Source organism: Chaetomium globosum, genomic scaffold, assembly GCF_000143365.1.
Source record: "Chaetomium globosum CBS 148.51 scaffold_3 genomic scaffold, whole genome shotgun sequence".
Classification (NCBI taxonomy): domain Eukaryota; kingdom Fungi; phylum Ascomycota; class Sordariomycetes; order Sordariales; family Chaetomiaceae; genus Chaetomium; species Chaetomium globosum.
The window spans coordinates 2,964,426-2,982,776 of NT_165978.1; the positions used below are offsets into that span (position 1 = coordinate 2,964,426).

Consider the following 18,351-nt stretch of genomic DNA (forward strand, 5'->3'; position numbering starts at 1 on the left):
CGACGATGCTAGCGACAAATGGCTTCCGACTTGCACGGTAAACCGGCCCGGCCCGGCTACCAACATCAACAGCTCCATGGCTTTAATGGTGCCACAGGACCGCCCCCCTCAACCCTCGCCGCCCAACTCGTCGAGAACATTTCAACAACAGCCTCCAAATCCTCCCGACCCGACGAGACCACCGAGCTAAAGCGCCTATTTGCCGCCATCGAGAAGGTCAAGAATGACCCGGGCTCCCTCAAGTCCCACGAAGAGCGCGTCGAGCACAATCATCTGCTCGTCTACGTCTGCGGCGGCGTCTTCCTCGAGAAGCTGAAATTGGACGATGCGTTTACCGACCGGGAAAGGCTCCGAGCCGACGCGCTCAAGGCGGTCAACTTCTTGTGGGTGACCATCAAGGAGACGCCGACGGTGTTGAAGCGCACGACCGACGGCAAGGCCTATCTGGGCAGGGGTTCGGAGCCGCTCTGGGTGTGGATCTTGCCCAAGTTGCTGCGCATGCTGGGGCATCGGCGGTGTATTGGCATGTCGAAGGAGATTGAGCAGTTGTGTCAGCGTGTGTTGCTGCTGGCTGCGGGGAATACTGGGTTGTGGGATTTGGGGAATGCGTTGATGGAGTATTTCAGGGCGAACCTAAGTGGTGAGTGTCGAGTTGTATCCGGCTCTACTGCAGCGCTGACTGACTCGTTGGGCTTGCAGCTATCATTGCGAGTTTGAAATCCAGGACCCCGTTTTCGCGCGAGACTCCCTTTGAGATAAAGCTGCCACCGAAGGCTCTCCTCGATACCCTACCCCAGGGTGCACCCCGCGGATGCACCCTCACACTTCGGGACGCCGAGCACGCCATTCGTCATGCCTTAGGTATACTGGAAATAATTAAGGGCGTGGTATACAAACCAGATGCCCAGGCTTCTTTACTTTACGGCCAGAATCTAGTTTGGCTCCTGGACACCTTACAGCCGCTGAGCTCGATCCTACTTAGCTGGCCAACGTCCCTTGGGATTGGCTTGGATCCGATCCTTCAAATCGCCATAGACTTGGCAGACTCTCACAGTGACTCCCAGGGGTCAGAATCAATACTCTACCACAAAGCCAGCGCAGCTTTGGTCTTGGTTTGCGCGGATTTCTTGCAAACGCCCCAACCGCTCCTCACTGAGGACGATGATGGCGTGGCCCATAGACGGGCCTTCTGCTCTGCGTTGATTTGCCTTGCTAAAGCTTCAACCGATCATGCACCAACATCACGGCTTGTGGTTTCCGGGCTGCTGCCTTCTGCTCAACGGCTAGTTTCCGAGAATCCTGTGGTTGGGGAAGGGACAGATACCTGGGTATGCTTTGTCTCTTTTATTGCAATAGTTAGTCACCCTGCTAACCATACCTCAGCGATCTGTTCACCTTCTAACCGAGGTAACAGCCAACTATCCACTTGAAAGCCGCAGCGAGGAGACTCGGCCGGCTATGTTCATGGATCCCGAGCTCGGCCTTCAGCTTCAGAGACTAGCGCTTCGGCCGAATAATGATGGGCCCGGCAACCCGGTTGCTAAACGGAAAAGATTGAATGATGACGAACCACCATTGTTTCTCGAGCTTAGGACTCAACTGTGCCGGCTGGCAACCCGCGATCCTGACACCCCAATAGATGAATTGGAACCTACTATAATGTGTGTTCCGCTTACGTGTTCAACGAGATCCATCGGACTAACGGTTTTATAGTGACCAGTTCCCGGCGATGGATGAAGAGGACCAGTGCTACCTCATCGACCTCGTTTGTCGTATACCCTGTGCCGCTGACCACACGTTGAAGCTCGGGAGGGCAAAGCAATCAGCGCTACCCGCATTCCTGTGTTCCTTTTGCTCGGAGGCTAAGTTGACCGACTTGCCGGCTGCACCCCGACTCGAACAATTACATGCTATTGGAATCTCGATATTTAGTAGCATCATCAAGCTTCCGAGCTTCTTAGAATCCCGGCGACTTCGAGTATCTGCTATGATTGTCCTCCGACGTCTTGCAAAGCACTCGACAGACAGCGGGCTCTGGGACTTGGAGAAATCCGGTCCTGGGCAATGGTGTCTCCAGTCGTTACAAAGTTCCATCCGAGAACTGCGCATTGCTGCTGGACGAGCCCTCGCTGTTTTCATCTCGGAACCACTCACGCCGGGATTCGACTGGGAAATCCTGAGGCGGAACAGGGCCAACGCATTAAGTATACTCAAGTCAGTCTCCGACAAGGGCGCCGCAAATTTGCATGAAACGTGCATCATGGCTTGGGCCCAGGTCGGCAAGGTCGTGTCCGTTGATGAGCTCAACCTTGCCGTCATCACGCTGGTGGAGTATCTAGGACACCGCAGCATAATCGTGTCAGGCCTCGCTTTCAATGAGATTCTAAATCTCGCCGAGTTCCGGGGAGAAACTCCGGCACAGCTGTTCCAGCATTTCTGGGCAAACCTAGCGTTCTCTGTTGTCAAGGACCTGGTATCCAAGCCGCAGACGGCACAGCTGGTTGCCGACCTGATGCAGATGAGTGTCTCTGACCTCCTGCTCACAATACAGAAACATGCCCTGCCCTGGCTGGTCCTTACCAAGAAACGGGAGGTTATACAAAAGATCACTGAGGCACGGGGTGATACCGAAACCTGGGAGGCGTGTATGGATGCAGGTAACCTGCCATCAATCCTGGCGCTCCTCCTTGTGCAGGATGCTCCTGACATCGCCTCTCATACCATGTCCTTACTTGGACACGTCTCCCCTCACGTGGACAGGTTTGAGCTGGTGGAATTGCTACGAACAGATCCCCTCCCTATTGCCCTGGAGCTTCTCAAGGCCAGTGCTGGTGCGAATGACGCTCGAAAGGCGCGAGTAAGTTGATTTGAATCGATCCATGATTGCTAAACAGCACACTGACTGCATACAGGTTCGAGCCGCGCTGACCACGATGGCGACACTCCTTTTGGCGGACCAGAAAGATAAGCGGAAGAAGACACAGATTGTAGGACGCTATCTGCAACAGCATGCACTCGGCTTGACAGCACGGTTGAGTGAGGTTATCAATGATACCTGGCTCTCAACTCCTCCAATTTCGGAGCAGCAGCGGTGCCTCGGGGCTATGGAAGAGATGATAAGGATATGCAACACCTTCGTGTGTATTGCTCGTCCGCAGATCTCGGCTTGCCTCCTCTCTGCTCTGGCATCCGAGGAACTGCGCTCTGCCGCCTTCTCCTGCTGGGAAGTCATGCTCACTCACATGGAAGCGGCGGACGTGGAGGCACTGATCGAGACCACCTTCTTCGTCATCGGGTCTTACTGGAAGTCCTTCGACAAGCTAACCAAGAAGAAATCCGAGCTTTTGATCTGGAAGCTACTGGAAGATCATAACCGCATCTTGGCCGACCACGTTTATCAGCTGCCCTCGCTGAACCACGTAGACGATCTTGCAGAGGTTTGCAAAGAGTTGGACAATCTTCGGGGGCCTTTGGATAACCGGGCAGCATTTGCTGTCTTCGCCAAGCGATTGGAACATGAGAACCCTGGAGTGGTGGAACAGGCACTGGTTGAGCTGATTGCATTCCTCGACAAGAACCAGGACTACCTCCAAACCTCGGCCATCAGCGAGCAACCAGACCCGGTTGTCACCGAACTTATGCGCTCCTTGCTGGACTGCTCCGCAAAATACAATGGCTGGCATCTTGATGTTACCCGACTCTGCGCCCAGGCGGCTGGTCTTGTTGTCTGTGTAGATTCGAATCGTCTGGAGGCGGTTCGCGAGCAGAGCCAATTCGTTGAAGTTCGCAATTTCGACGACGCTTCCGAGACCACCGATTTTGTCGCCTTCATGCTCGAGAACGTACTCGTCAAAGCCTTCCTATCAACTGCCGACACTAAGTTTCAAGGGTTCCTCTCCTACGCGATGCAGGAGCTCCTCCTAAGAACCGACTTCAACTACGCTCACCTCCAGCAAAGCCAAGGCGGCGTTAATGAGGCGATCTACAGAAAGTGGCTTACCTTTTCGGAGAACACACGGGAAGTGCTGACGCCGTTCTTATCGTCGCGATTCGGAGTGGCTCCTATGGTGCAGCAGCCGACCGAGTATCCCATATTCAAACCCGGGCGGTCATATGCCTTCTGGCTGAGAGCCCTCGTTCTTGATCTCCTCCGGAACGCCCAAAACATCAATAGTGAAGCTGTTTTCGAGCCACTGTGCCGGCTGATCAAGGTTAAGGACCTCACCGTAACTGAGTTCCTGCTGCCGTATGTGGTTCTGCATGTCATTGTGGGCCAGGAGAGGACGAATGACTTCAGGAAAAAGATCTCGGCTGAGCTGGTGGCAATGTTGAAGTACCAGCCCCCGGAGACTGCTTCGTATGTGGAAAAAGAAGAGGCGAAGTTATTCTACCAGGTATGGGCCGGTTCATGTTTACCTCCGAAATGTCACCTAACCTCTAACAGGCCGTGTTTCGCATCCTTGACTATTGCATGAGGTGGAAACAAGTGAAAAGGTCTCAACACAGGCAGACAGACCGCGACCAGCAACAAATCCAATGGGTCCAGGGGGTCATTAGCTCTCTTGACCCGGAGTTGATATCCCAACGAGCAGTCGACTGCAACGAATATGCACGGGCGCTCTTCTTTCTGGAGCCGCACGTTGAGAGCCGTGAGAATAAAGCGGGTAAGGAGGAGAACGATCGTATTTTGCAAACTTTGCAGAGTATCTACACACAAATCGACGACCCGGATGGTCTCGAAGGTGTATCGGCACACTTACAACATGTGACTCTAGATCAGCAAGCCCTTAACCACCGCAAAGCCGGACGATGGACGGCAGCGCAGACATGGTATGAGATCCGGCTCGCCGAGTCCCCCGAGGATGCGGATATCCAACAGGACCTCTTGACTTGTCTGAAAGAGTCCGGACAACACGGTAAACCTGTCCACGCATAGTGAGAAACAAATCCCACTAACATATTTGCAGATGTTTTGCTCAACTATGTCGAAGGCATGAGCCTAAATAACATAAACAGGATCGCACCATTCGCCGTCGAAGCTTCATGGGCCACCAGCAGATGGAAAACCGTCCAGAAGTATCTCCAGCTGTACAGCGGGGGAGACGTCTCAGAGGTGTTCAATCTCGGCGTCGGGCAAGCCCTGCTCTGCCTCAAGAATGGAAACATCGACAAGTTCAAGGAGCATATCCAAATGCTACGGGACAAGGTGGCTGGTTCCATGACATACTCGACGACTGCCTCGCTGCGCGCTTCTCATGATGCCATGCTCAGGTGTCACGTTTTGAGTGACCTGGAGATGATCGCCAACGAAAATCTTAAGGGAGACGGCGATCAGCAGGACGTTATTATGAACCTGGACAGACGGCTCGAGGTACTCGGGGCGCGCGTGGGTGATAAACAGTATCTGCTCGGGATCAGGAGAGCGGCAATGGAGTTGATGCGGTATGTCTACCTTGTTTCCCTTGACTCGAGCACGGCTGCTAATCCGCTTAGACCCAAATTTGGGAATGAAGACATCTCGTCACAATGGTTGTCTAGCGCGCGGCTGGCGAGAAAAGCCGGGTCCATGCATCAGTCCTTCAACGCTGTGCTGCATGCGCAGCAGCTTGGAGACGGCTCCGCTATCATCGAGAACGCCCGGCTGTTTTACAAGGATGGGCACCATCGCAAGGCGATTCAGACCTTGCAACTCGCCATCTCCACCAACTCCTTTATCAATGTCAGTTCCTTCAGCACCAGCGTGCCGCCAACCTCAAGCAAAGGGCCAGCGGCACAGCGCAATCTCTTAACGGCAAGAGCCCACCTCCTCCTTGCAAAGTGGCTCGACTCAACGGGTCAAACAAATGCCGGAGCACTTCGGTCACGATACCAGCAAGCAGCAAAAACACACTCCAAGTGGGAGAAGGGCCATTACTATCTTGGCCGCCACTACAAGAAGGTTTTGGAGTCGGAGAAGGCTCTCAAACCAGACGACCAGACGGACTCGTACCTGAGCGGCGAGACCGCGAAGCTGGTCATCGAGAACTACCTTCGCTCTCTCATTTACGGGACAAAGTATCTCTCTCAAACCTTGCCGCGCATTTTAACGTTGTTCCTTGAACTGGGCGCTCAGGTTCAAGTCGACAAAGCCGCCGACGGCAAAATATCAATATCTCGGGAGCTGCAAATGCGCAAGAAGGCCATCTTTCACGACCTATGCAAGAGCTTCATGAAAAACATAATCCGACTGCCAGCATACGTATTCTACACATCTCTACCGCAAATTGTGGCAAGAATAGCGCATCCTAATCTGGATGTGTTCAAGGTGCTGGAGTCGATGATTCTCAAAGTGGTGGAGGCGCATCCCCAACAGTCCATATGGAGTCTGTTCCCACTTATGGCGTCAAGACAGACTAGCGAACGCCGAACCAGAGGACTCCAGATCTTACAGGCTGCTCGTAACCTCGGAAAGAAGGCACATGGTTCGTCTCACGATCTCAGATCGTTACTGAAAATGGGCGAGAAGCTGGCCGAACAACTCTTACTGGCCTGCAAGAACGGCGATTTCCCGAATAGCAGGACGACCACGGCGAGCATTACGAGAGATCTCAACTTCAACCACCAATGCACTCCCTGTCCGCTAGTGGTGCCGATCGAGGCCTTTTTGACTGCGGCGCTACCAACACTCACAGATACCTCCCGGAAACACAAGGCATTCTCCAGGGATGTAGTTACCATCAGGGGTTTCCTTGACCATGTCCTAGTACTCGGGTCCTTGGCAAAACCACGCAAGCTCACGGCATGCGGGTCTGATGGCAAGCAGTACGGCCTGCTGGTCAAGCCCAAAGACGATCTCCGCACTGACCAGCGGCTGATGGAGTTCAACACTCTCATCAACCGTTCCCTCAAGCGGGATGCCGAATCCAGCAGGCGTCAACTCTACATCCGCACGTATGCCGTTACGCCGCTCAACGAGGAGTGCGGTATCATTGAGTGGGTGGACGGGCTCAAGACGCTGCGTGACATCTTGCTCGCCATCTACAAATCGCGCGGCATCGTACCTAATTACCAGGAGCTCCAGATCAAAATGAACCAGGCTGCCGCATCGCCCTCAAACATCCACATCTTCACCGACGATATCCTAGGCAAGTTCCCGGCGGTCTTGCCCGAGTGGTTCATCGCGCAGTTCCCCAACCCATCGGCGTGGTTCGCCGCGCGGCTCAAGTACACGCGCTCCTGCGCGGTCATGTCCATGGTCGGCACGATCCTGGGGCTGGGCGACAGGCACGGGGAGAACGTGCTCCTCGAAGAGGGCAACGGCGGCATCTTCCACGTCGACTTCAACTGCATGTTCGACAAGGGCATGACGTTCCCGCAGCCCGAGTGCGTGCCGTTCCGGCTGACGCACAACATGGAGGCGGCTATGGGCATCTACCGGACCGAGGGCCCGTTCCGCCGCTGCAGCGAGCTGACGCTGCGCATCCTCCGGCAGCAAGAAGAAACGCTCATGACCATCCTCGAGGCCTTCATCTACGACCCCACGCTCGACCTGCAGCGCACCAAGCGCCACCACGAGGGAACCAAGGTCAAGCTCAACCCGACGAGCGCCGTCGAGAGCATCCGCCGCAAGGTTACGGGCCTGCTGCCTAAGGAGAGCATCCCGCTTGGTGTGGAGGGCCAGGTTGAGGAGCTGATTAAGGGGGCGGTCAATCCGCGGAATTTGACGGCTATGTATATTGGGTGGTGTCCTTTCTTGTAAGGGTTAAGGGGGCTGTTTTTGCTCTGTTTTGTTTTGTTATGTTTGGTGAAGAGGATTTAGGGTAACGAGCATGCATCTTCTGAGGCTAGGTGATGATGAATGATGGGATGAGATTGTATAGATATGACCATGAGAATACCTCATATAAGACTCTTTTTTTCCTAGCAACTGGATAACTATGTCCCTTTGTGATGCCCAGCTGTTGTAAAGTTTGATGGGTTAAAGAGAGGTTCCAAGGCAATTTGCCCGGAATTGGTCCCCGCCAAATTGCACAAGGTCCTCGACCCTGGCCAAATGATTTCGTTTTCCTTCTCCCAACGCACCTTCCATCTTCTCTTTACAAAATCTCTGCGGCTGCCTGAATTGTGAATCAGTTTACCAGCAAAATTCTATTTACCCTGTGGGTTCTTTTTGTCTGTTCCAGTTTCAAACTGTGCAAGCTCAAAAATACAAGCTTGGATCGCAGCCGCAATGACGCGCCTTGCATTGCGCCGCTGACCGCTGGAACATCCAAGAGCACACCGCGACTCAACCGAATCGGCGACCTCCTCTTGTTTTTCATCATTGTTTTCCGGGAACTGATTACCAGGAAAGGCCAATTCATCGTCAAGTGGATTTACTATTGAGATGTCGTATCGCATTGGTAAGTTTTATTTCATCCAATTCATTACCCAGGTCGCACCTCGCGGCGAAGCTTTGGAGCTGTCATCCTTGAACAGTGAAGCTTGGATGGAGCTTCAAGCTTGGAGCTTCAACGCGCTCGCTACACTTGACGCCGACTCCCTTCGGCCGCCATGAACTACAGTGGAATGCAGCCACATGCACGTTTAATTGCATACAGCAGCGTACTGACCGCAGGCAGAAATCTCGCCCAACAACCGGGCCGGCTGCAAAGTTGTAGCCTGCAAGGATGAAGGCAAGAAGATCATGAAGGGCGAGATCCGCATGGGCACCTGGGTCACCATCCAGGAACATGGCAGTTGGCAATGGAGACACTGGTAGGTCACCACTTTTTTGATAGCCGCAGAGGAGGGAGTACTGACGACCACTTCTTACCAGGGGTTGTGTCTCGGGAGAGCAGGTCGTGAACATGCAGAACGGAATTGGCAAGGACTCTGATGGCGAGTACAGATGGGATGCTATTGACGGCTGGGAGGATCTCGAGTAAGTGTAATCCTCGCCATCGTGTGGGGAAGGGAATGACCATACTGACGACGAGAAGGGATCATCCTGATGTGCGGGAGAAAATTCAGCGCGTCATTACCCAGGGCCATATCGATCCTGAGGACTTTAATGGAGTAAGTAACTCCCAATTTTGCTCTACACCAGGGTGACCGGTTAACATGGAAATTGCAGGATCCCGATATGAACGTACCCGGCCAAAAGGGCATCCACCGGCGCAAGAAGAAGAAGGCCAAGGCCGACGACGAAGAAGACGATGAACCGGAGAAGCCCAAAAAGGCGGCTGCAAAGCGTGGCCGCGCGGAAAAGGCCGCGGACGATGATGAAGAAGCCGACGAACCGGAAAAGCCCAAAAAGGCAGCCACGAAGCGCAGCCGCGCAAAGAAGGCTGAGGCCGACGACGAGGAAGCTGACGAACTGGAGCCCCCCGCGAAGAAAACGAAGCGAGCCACCAAGAAGGAAGCTGAACCTGAATCGACTCCAGAGAAGTCCAAGAAAGCAGCGAAGGGTAAACGTGGAGCCAAGGCTGCTGCGGCTGTTAAAGAGCAGAGTGAGGCTGAGGAGGAACCCGAACCCACCCCGGAACAACCTAAGAAAGCGGCGAAGGGCAAGCGTGCCACCAAAGCCGCTGCGGTTGCCAAGGAGGAGAGCGACGCCGAGGAAGAACCCGAACCGACTTCGGAGAAGCCCAAGAAAGCGGCCAGAGCCAAGCGCGGTTCCAAGGCGGCTGTCAAAGACGAAGTCGACGAAGAGCCGGAGCCGAAGTCTGAGCCGCCTAAGAAGAGAACCGCGCGGGCTAAGAAGGTGAAGCAGCCCTCGCCGGAGCCGGAATCTGAGCCGCAGTCGGAAGCTGACTCTGGGCCAATGTCTGCCCCTGAATCTGAGACCGACGAGGAAGAGGAGGAGGAGGAAGAGTCCGCCCCGGCCAAGAAGCCTCAGAGAGGTCGTAAGGCTACCGCGAAGAAAGCTGCCCCTGCTCCGAAGAAGCGCAGTAGAAAGGCGTGAGTAGGGATGTGCAATGGAATATTTGCGAGTTGGTTGTTAATCGGTTGCAGGGCCGCTTAAGCGATGCGACACAGGGGCTTTGGGGGTGTGGCAACAATCTTTCACCAATGACTACCTACTTTAACTGTGTGCGTTGTACGGCAAGGACGTGATGAGCTGCCTCGCACTTCTTCTCTCTTCGGGTATTCGGCCAACACCTAGTGCGGGAAGGTACTGTACCAACCCCATGTTTCTGGCTTCCCTGGAGAGTTCACTGGTGAAATTTTCTGAGGACGGCGCAGGTGCGGCAACAAGCATCTCTGTATCATATTGCAACATGGGAACGAGTCCGCCAAGAGGGCTTATAATCAATTCGTGTTCCGATTTTCCATCCGTTGGCCTGGCGGCCTATGTGAGCCGGGGCGCGGATGGCTTCCAATGCTACGGCCAGGGCCGAACGGTCGACCTCCAGCGCACCACAGCATGCAGATGAAACGAAACAATAGGGGCGTTCTACAATGTTCTACATAACTCGGCAATCTGGGGGGAGGAGGGTAACAGATGCGTGGCACGGGTTACATTGGCCTAGGCTATGGGCCGGGCCGGCAGTTGCGCCTCTCCCTGCCGCATCCATGTGGGTAGTTGGTTTTGAACATCACCAACAAGGGGATTTGGGCGAGGCACGGGTTCCCAAGCAGCCGAGTTGCCGGCGGATTTGATGCCTTGACCTCCGCGTTCGGACATGTCGCTGGGAGTTGATCGAAAGACAGTAGGGAAAGGTACGGCAAGACTTCGATTCAGGGTGTTCGTCAATCGGGGTGGTTTGCCCAGCCACGGGAGGCCAACCCGCTCACGATGCGATTGGCGACCATTATTTTTTGGGGGTTGGCTTGGTCTGGTTCTCGAAGGGTGGCCACCATGCAATATTGCGTCACTTTCAAGAACTTCCTCCATGGCCTCAACTTGGCCTTTGCAAGCGTGAGATCAAAGTTGCCTCGGGAGCCCTGTTTCAATGAATAGTGAGGCTAGTGTAGATGCCCAACCTAACCGACGAAGTAAAAAAACTGCAGTCCCAAGCAACACGAGATGCAGCCGGCTGCCGCCAGGCTGATGATGATCATGGATGTATGACCGGGACCAGATCTCTTCTCACCCTCTCTACTGGTTCCGCGGAATGTAAAAGCTTGACCGAAAGCAAGCGGAAGAACGCATGCTCAGTGATTGGCCGGTGTGTTTCTCTTCTGTCATGGTTCTCGGTAGCACCCAAGCACCCTCTTGTCAGACTCCCAAATCGTGTGTCTTGGTTGGCGCGTGCAAGAGTGCCTGCGACAAGGCGTCAGTGGCATGACATCCTCCTTCGGGGCCCACTGGACCGCTGAGCAACCATCAGACCTGCTGAGGCGGCCTCGTGTGCGTTTCGACAGCTTGTGTGACACAACGCAAGTCAAATTTTGTGATTGCTGTTGTCTCACCTTCTCGTAAGTTCTTCGGAAGAAATCGAAGTGCTACACATTGACACCCAGGATTGCCCACTCTCTCTCGATATCTTTGCACAATTGTGGAAGGATAAATCACAGTGTATAGACTAAGGTTTACACACTGTATATCACTGCATGCTCCAGCGCTTATGCACAGTGTACAGGGAGGATGCAGCCAACTGTTCGTCTGGTCTCAGCCTGTCAGCATGCACTGACAACTCGGCTGCGGGTGCTCAAGGCAGGCGCGGATCTAGGGCGCAGGGAGTGGCCTGCGACCCCAAAAGCAGCAGCTGTGGGATGACGATGTTGGTTTCGAGCCCAAATTAAATCCCGAACAATTGGCCAGCTACGCCAGACGGCCCCGACCCTGAAACTCGCTGGGCCAACCCAGTTCGTCTCCAATCTCGTGCGGCGAGGAAGGCGGCTCCCGTCTCCATTGCAGTGCCTTCTAGGTTCCTCCTCGAGAATAACTATCGACCAGGCCGGCCAACAGCGCGCCTATCCTTGCGGCCCCTTTCTGTTTTGTGGTCTTCCCAACCAATTCGCAGCTTTTCCATCGCCTTGGCCGCCTTTCTTAATACCGGCCGGGACCCTGCGGCTTCATTCCATCCCACCCACCACCTTTCACAACCCACAGAGAATTTTCGAGTCCTCTCGAGTGACAAGACAACTTCCCAGAAGAGGCTGGTCTGCCAAGGTCCTTGGTCACATTGGCTGCCCCGCCTTGGCTCCCGCCCACGAGTCCCCCTCCAAACCCGACCAACGTCACAGCCCCCCTCCCTCCCTCAGCCGGCTTGAACTAGTACTTTTCACCACCACCACTACTAGCCGCCGGTTTTTCGACCCGCACGAAAATCTCGATATTTTCACAGCTTAAACACGCTCGAAACACCGGGCTACGACCGTTGTTTGCCGGTTTATCTGGCCGTTCATCCCTTCTTGCCCGACAGCCTTGCTCCCCCGCTCTCTGCCAGGTTAACCGTTGTACCTGCCCCACCTGATCGCCGGTCGGCCACAACTTGAACCACCAAGAAACAGAAACAACACACGCTGTAGCAATCATCAGCCATGTCGAGAAGCCGAGTCGACTTCGACGAGCGGGAGTTTAGAGAGCCCATGCGTCGCACCGTTGTCCGGGACTATGACGATGTGGAAATCCGTCGCGAGCGTGAGCGGGTGAATGACCGCATCCCTGCCTTTATGCGCGAGGAGAACAGGCGGGTCGAGCCGGGCCAGATGGTGCTCAGGCAAAGAGAGATTGAGACGGTTGAGCGACCCCGTCAGAGGTCACCCAGCCCGGCCGGGACCCGTATCACACAGCGCGTAGTCCACCGGACCAGGAGCGTCAGCCCCCCGCCGAGGAGACTTGAAGAGGATATCCACTTCCGCCGCGTCGCCCGGGAACCCAGCCGTGGCCCTGGCGAGAGGATCCGCTTCGTCCCGTCAAGGTCATCCTCGCCAGATACCGAAGTGCGGGAGCGAATTCGGATTACTGAGCGGGAAAAGGAGCGTGCTCCGAGCCCAGCCCCGCGCCCGCCGACCCCCAAGGTCATCAAGGGGCCGACAGTGGAGAGAGAGGTGATTACGCACTACCGGGATATCGACCACGGTGAGTTTACCCCCATCATGGTATCGTTGTGGATTAAGTGCTAACTCCTCACAGGCGTTGTGGCAGTCCGTCCCCCGTCGCCCCCGCCCCCGCCGGTCCGTCACCGCGACACTGAGATCGACATCTACACCTCGCGGGGCCAGACAGATATTGATATCCACAAGCACTCTCACACTCACAGCCGCGGTCGGTCCATCTCTCGGGAGCGGCCGTCACGGCGCGCCGCCCAGACCTGGGAGGACGATGTCACCGTTCATGCCGACCGCAAACACCTGCACGTCGACATCGAGCGCCGACGGAGCGTATCCAGGACCCGACGTGCCCAGTCCGCAGCTCCCCCGACCATCGACTACGGCGATGAGGAGTACGAGATCACGAACAAGCTGGACTCGCGCGGCAAGATGGGCGAGGCCTGGAACGGCATCACCAAGGACTGGGCCATCATCGACGTGCCGCCCGGAACAGAGCGCGTGCGCATGGACGGTGCCGGCGGTGCCTCGGCTGAGGTGACGTGGCAAAAGTACAGCGGCGTGCGCCGCGCCAAGTTTATCCCCGAGCGCGAGGACAAGGGCTCCGCTGTGTCGTCGACCACCAGCTTCACAGAGCTGCGCGCTCCGGAGCGCGAGAGGCGCCTGAGCGTGCACGTTGTCGACAAGGACCGTGGTGTAAGCAGAGAGCGCGACGTCGAGGTTGAGAAGGTGACGGACCGCCGCATCACCGTCCGTGGCTCGACGCCTCCGGCTCGCCGCCCGGAGACCTGGACTGAGATCACCAAGGACCTGGTCTGCCGCGAGGCGATCCAGGACCTCAAATACGAATTTGAGGAGACCGAGTACTTCTACTACATCGTCGAGTACCTATCCTACGTAAGCCCCTCCATTCCCATTCATCCAAAACAAGCCAACACCTGCTAACCCTCATCACAGGAGGACGTCCTCCAGCTCGTGAAAGTTTCGGACCGCATCCGCGCGGCGCGCAAGGAGCGCGCGCGCGAGATCGCCTACGAGCGCGACTGGCGCGAGAACTACGACCACCGCGACAACACCCACCACCACGGCCACCGCTAACTCGGTCGACTACGAGAACGAGCGCGTCGTCGAGCGCGAGGCCACTACGAGAGCCGCCACCCGGGCAGGGGGTATCGCCACTGATTTTTACTCTCTCCCTCTCTACTGACTCCCTAAGTGGGAGGCAACAACTTCTGATGACGTGATGACGTGAATACGAAGCGAGCGAGCGAGCGAACCGTATTCCATCGGATGACTCTTTAGACTGGGCTTGGGTGGGGTGGTGATGGAGGGGGGGGGGCATGGGTTGACTGACCTGACTGACTGATGATGACTGATGGATCTCTTTGCTTTTTTTGGCATTTGCTCTTGGTTTTGTTGTTTTGGCATCTGTTTTTTGCTGTTTTGCTTTCTCTAATGAGCCCAGGGCAGTGGAATTGGTGGGGAGGGAAAGGGGTGGTTGGATATTCTCTCTGCCTCCCTCCCGGTTCTGCTGTCGCAGCCTTACTGTACTGGCATGTTCATGTTCTCCTAACGACACTGATGACCTACAAAAGAAAAGATGTTTTTGGTTTTTTTGAAGTGGATTGTTTTTGTGCTGGGGGAGGTGTGGGAGAGGTGGGATATGTACGTGTTGGATGGGTCGATGAATGTTTTTTTTTTTTCTTCTCGGTTTGCTTTCTTTCTTTGGCTATTTAGACTCTTGTACTGCGAGGCACATACCTTGTTCTTAGCTAGGCATGTAGTTATGATGATTACGATTAGACCGCCGTTGGTTGTTTATTTGTTGCGCTGTGATGTTGCAGCACTCGCTTGCGTTCGGACTGGAGATGGTTTCCCTTGGCAGTAATTGTGGTTTTGGGTCACCTCTCTACCAGTTGGTTCATTTGCGTTGACTTCAATCCCCTTGATAACTCCGTGTTCTCATGTATGTACTTGAGGAATTTTGGAGTTTCAAGGTATTTCTCGCTTCTTTTGATTAAAGCTACTCGCTCAGAGTTCACCAACTACTTGACATACCTCGATGAGGATATCTACAAACACTATTCAACCACAAACACCCCGAGCTTCCCCAGCAGCAGACTCCTCACTCATTCCCAGGGCCGTTACTCAACACCTGCTTCGTCACCGCGCCAACAGCATCCATAGTCCCAGGCCACCTCCACTCCATATGCACCTTCCTGCGCTCCGGGCCATCATCCCCCTTGCGCCCTTCCCCCTTACCCTCACCCTCATTATCACCCCCACCCACACCCTCACCCACACCCCCGTCTTCCATCCCCTCTTTTTTAATATCCATCTCGTTACCAATCTCAGTCGGCAAGACCCCGCCGCCACCCCCGCCCCCTTCCACTTCCACTTCCACATAGTCTCCCTCTACGGTGAGCTCCAACCGCCCCGTCGCCGCGTCCCGCTCCAGCCCGAAATGCACCCCGTAATCCCCGCCCGTGGCCAGGTCGACGATGCCATTGCCCTGGGGATGCATGCCCCACAGCGCCTCCGCGTCTTGGGACTGGGTTTGGTCCTGGCTCTGGACCTGCTCGTCCAGAGTGGGAGAAGACTGCTGCTGCTGCTGTTGTTGTTGCTGCTGTGTGATGGCGAGCTCGTAATAAGCAGCTGCCAGCGCGCAGGGAACGGCGGCGTAGAGGTAGGCGAGGAGCTTGGCCGGGTCGGTGTAGTCCTCGGGGGAGGTGGGGCAGACGGCGGGGAGGGGGTTGGCGGGCGAGTTGGGCGGCTGCTGCTGCTGGAGGGGCGGGAGGAAGGAGACGGCGTAGGCGGCGCCCGAGAGCAAGGTCGGGCGGAGCAGGATGCGCAGGCGCGAGGCCGGCGTGATGGTCAGGTCGAACTGCACCGTGGGCGGCTTGAGAAGGAGGGTTGCGAGGGATGTTGACGCCGGGGTTGTGTTGTCTAGGAAGGGCCGCAGCGGGGCTTCTTTCATGGTTATAGAGGAGGCGACGCCGGCGGAGCGAAGGACGGAGATCAGGGCGGTGAGGGATTCGGCGCATTGCTGGACGGATTGGCCGTACTTGTGGTAGGTGATAAGGGGCCTGAGGAGAAAGTAGGGGGGGATGGAGCCCTTCTTGGCGCTGGGTTCGGACCGTTTCAGGTCGTTGGCTCGGTGTGCATTGGTAAGTAGGAGGCCTAGGATGGTGCACAACTCGTTCGCAAAAGCGTCTTGGGCTGCGGAGCGTTGTGTTGTTGCTTCTTCCTCGTTACCGAGAGTTACAAGTTGGAGAGCGATGGTCGTTGTGTTATCCAAGTTGTAGGTAGCCGTCGAATCCGCGACGGTGGCAAGGCCATCCAGCTGATCGCGGGCTTCGCGGTTTATCTCGTGCCACAGCTCCTGCGCAAAAACTGTCTCTCGCGATTCCTTGACGCGGTCCTCGAGCGGAGCATCAGGAGGTATGGGCTGTGGCAACGAAGACCTGCCGACAACGACACCGTTCTCGAGTATCTTAACCTGGAGGCGCTTCGACCCACCATCCATGGCCCCATGTTCCAGTTTGACAGATCCGTCTTCTGCTCTTCTCAAAGGGGCGATACCGCTATTCTTAAACTCTGGGCCGGTGTTGGAGAACCCGAACTTGACCCCCAGAGTTTGGGGTTCATGAGGCAATCGGAAGGTCTGCCATCCAGCATCGCCCACGCCTAAGACCTCGGACCAGTACTTTGTTTCTAAGGTAATCTCCCGCTGGAGTCTTTTAGATGTTGCTAAAGCGGTATCCGCAGCCTTGTTTAGGTCCATCAGGCGCTTTCCGATGGCCACCATCTTGTGATCAGACACCCTGCTCTGGGTCATGGGCGTGGGAGCGTCGAGCATCGTGGCGCCGAGGGTGCCAATGCCGACCAGGTCTCGCAGGCCAGGGCTGAGAGTGGTGACAGCCAAGCCGGGATTCTCCTTTGACAGGAGAAGCGAAATGAAGTCGAGGGCAAACATGGACGTTTGATGAGTTTGGTGTATCGCGCGGAGAATCTCATCGCGGGCAACGGCAATGCTTTTGATCTCGGGGCTGTCGCTTTCGTCCTCGGAGACGTCGCCGGTCATGTCGACATCGTTGTCGCCGTCGGTTCCATTCTGGCTGGCCTCGATTTCCCGGCGTAGCTCGGCCGAGTTAACGGCGCGGAATCCGCCTGGTTCGGCATTGAGTCGCTGTATGAACTCGTTAATAGATTGCGGTCCTTGTTGTGGCGCAGAGCGCGGCTGTAACGAGAAGGGTCGGTTGTTCATGGTGTCCTTCTCGGGCAATGAATTGGTGATGATAGAGCTACGAGCGAAGTCGCAAATCCCACCTCGGGACCCCTGTTGCTATATCGCCAAGCTCTGAGCTGCAGGTGAACTGGGTAAAGCCGTAATGTACGGGCTTGGCGGCTTGACAACATACCAGCCGATTATATACAATACGTTGCTTCTACTGCTTAGGCCCTCTCGTCTGATCCCTTTTTTTCACAAAAGCTTCGATGGCGCTCGCCATGTGAAACGTTCTCGTCTCTCCACGAATAACGCTTGGTGGCGTCTTAAATCCAGGGGTTCCTCTTGAGACGGCTTGGTCTTGTGAGAACCTACCAACCGTAAAAGCCTTCTGTATGTTACAAGTGGGTCAGGTCACGCACTTACACAGTAAGGCATCTGCACAAGTCTCGAAGGCATGACCACAATCCAGCTTCAAGAATTGCGAATGCGAAGCTTCCCAGCTGGGTTTATCGATGTCCCTTTGCTGTGTGAGACGCCATCGTTGATGAAAAGGAAGCATCTCGTGGCGATGAAAAAGCAATTTGCAGCACTCGTGAACAAAATGGAAATTGTTGGGCAAATAAAGGGAATAAAGAGCTTGCCTAGGACAGAACTGGCGATAGATTAAGCGGGAACGAGTCAGTGGTATTACTTGAACGGTTAGTTTCGGTGGCCAAATTAGGTGATGATGTATATATATTGGCAGTGCACCGGTGGTGTCCCCAAGGATGTCAGTAGCATCATTCCAGCCAGTTATATCCATCGGTTTTTGCCGACTATTTTCTCGTGCCGCCATGTTAAACATCCCAATGTTCTCACTTGCTCAGAGAAGGGCTGATGACTGGGGGCAACATGCGTTTTACGAACCAAACTCAGAGGCATATACATGCATCGAATCCGCACTCGACATTGGGCTCAAAATATTAGAGCAGGGCCGTGGCAAAGAAGTGCTAACCGATATTGCTTTGCAATTCGACGATTCTACCTCAAACTCGACCCGTTTTGGGGGGGATAAAACAACAGCACGTCGGTGGACGGGTTGGTTTGTGGATCAACTTCGGCCACAAACCCCGAGGAAGATACTAGATGAGACCCTGGGACATCGAGACGCTATGGCATAT

The 18,351-nt window shown here is 55.2% G+C and overlaps 3 protein-coding genes across 3 annotated transcripts; 2 read left to right on the forward strand and 1 right to left on the reverse strand.

Annotated features, from left to right (window-relative positions):
• Positions 1-18: 18 nt before the first annotated feature.
• CHGG_06264 (uncharacterized protein) lies at positions 19-9,925 on the forward strand (the record flags this gene model as incomplete). Its single annotated transcript, XM_001222358.1, has 13 exons — positions 19-640; positions 700-1,112; positions 1,357-1,661; positions 1,714-2,857; positions 2,913-4,394; positions 4,776-4,830; positions 4,968-5,442; positions 5,539-7,646; positions 8,328-8,381; positions 8,601-8,736; positions 8,798-8,902; positions 8,961-9,036; positions 9,095-9,925. The coding sequence occupies 13 exons, from the start codon at positions 19-21 to the stop codon at positions 9,923-9,925; spliced, it is 7,806 nt and encodes a 2,601-aa protein (XP_001222359.1).
• A 2,525-nt stretch (positions 9,926-12,450) lies between these two features.
• Positions 12,451-14,058, forward strand: CHGG_06265 (uncharacterized protein; the record flags this gene model as incomplete). The annotated part of the gene is made up of 3 exons (XM_001222359.1): positions 12,451-12,991; positions 13,046-13,857; positions 13,918-14,058. 3 exons carry the CDS (start codon positions 12,451-12,453, stop codon positions 14,056-14,058), a joined length of 1,494 nt encoding a protein of 497 aa, XP_001222360.1.
• Positions 14,059-15,085: 1,027 nt separating this feature from the next.
• CHGG_06266 (uncharacterized protein) lies at positions 15,086-17,227 on the reverse strand (the record flags this gene model as incomplete). The annotated part of the gene is made up of 1 exon (XM_001222360.1): positions 15,086-17,227. The coding sequence occupies one exon, from the start codon at positions 17,225-17,227 to the stop codon at positions 15,086-15,088; it is 2,142 nt and encodes a 713-aa protein (XP_001222361.1).
• Positions 17,228-18,351: the final 1,124 nt, after the last annotated feature.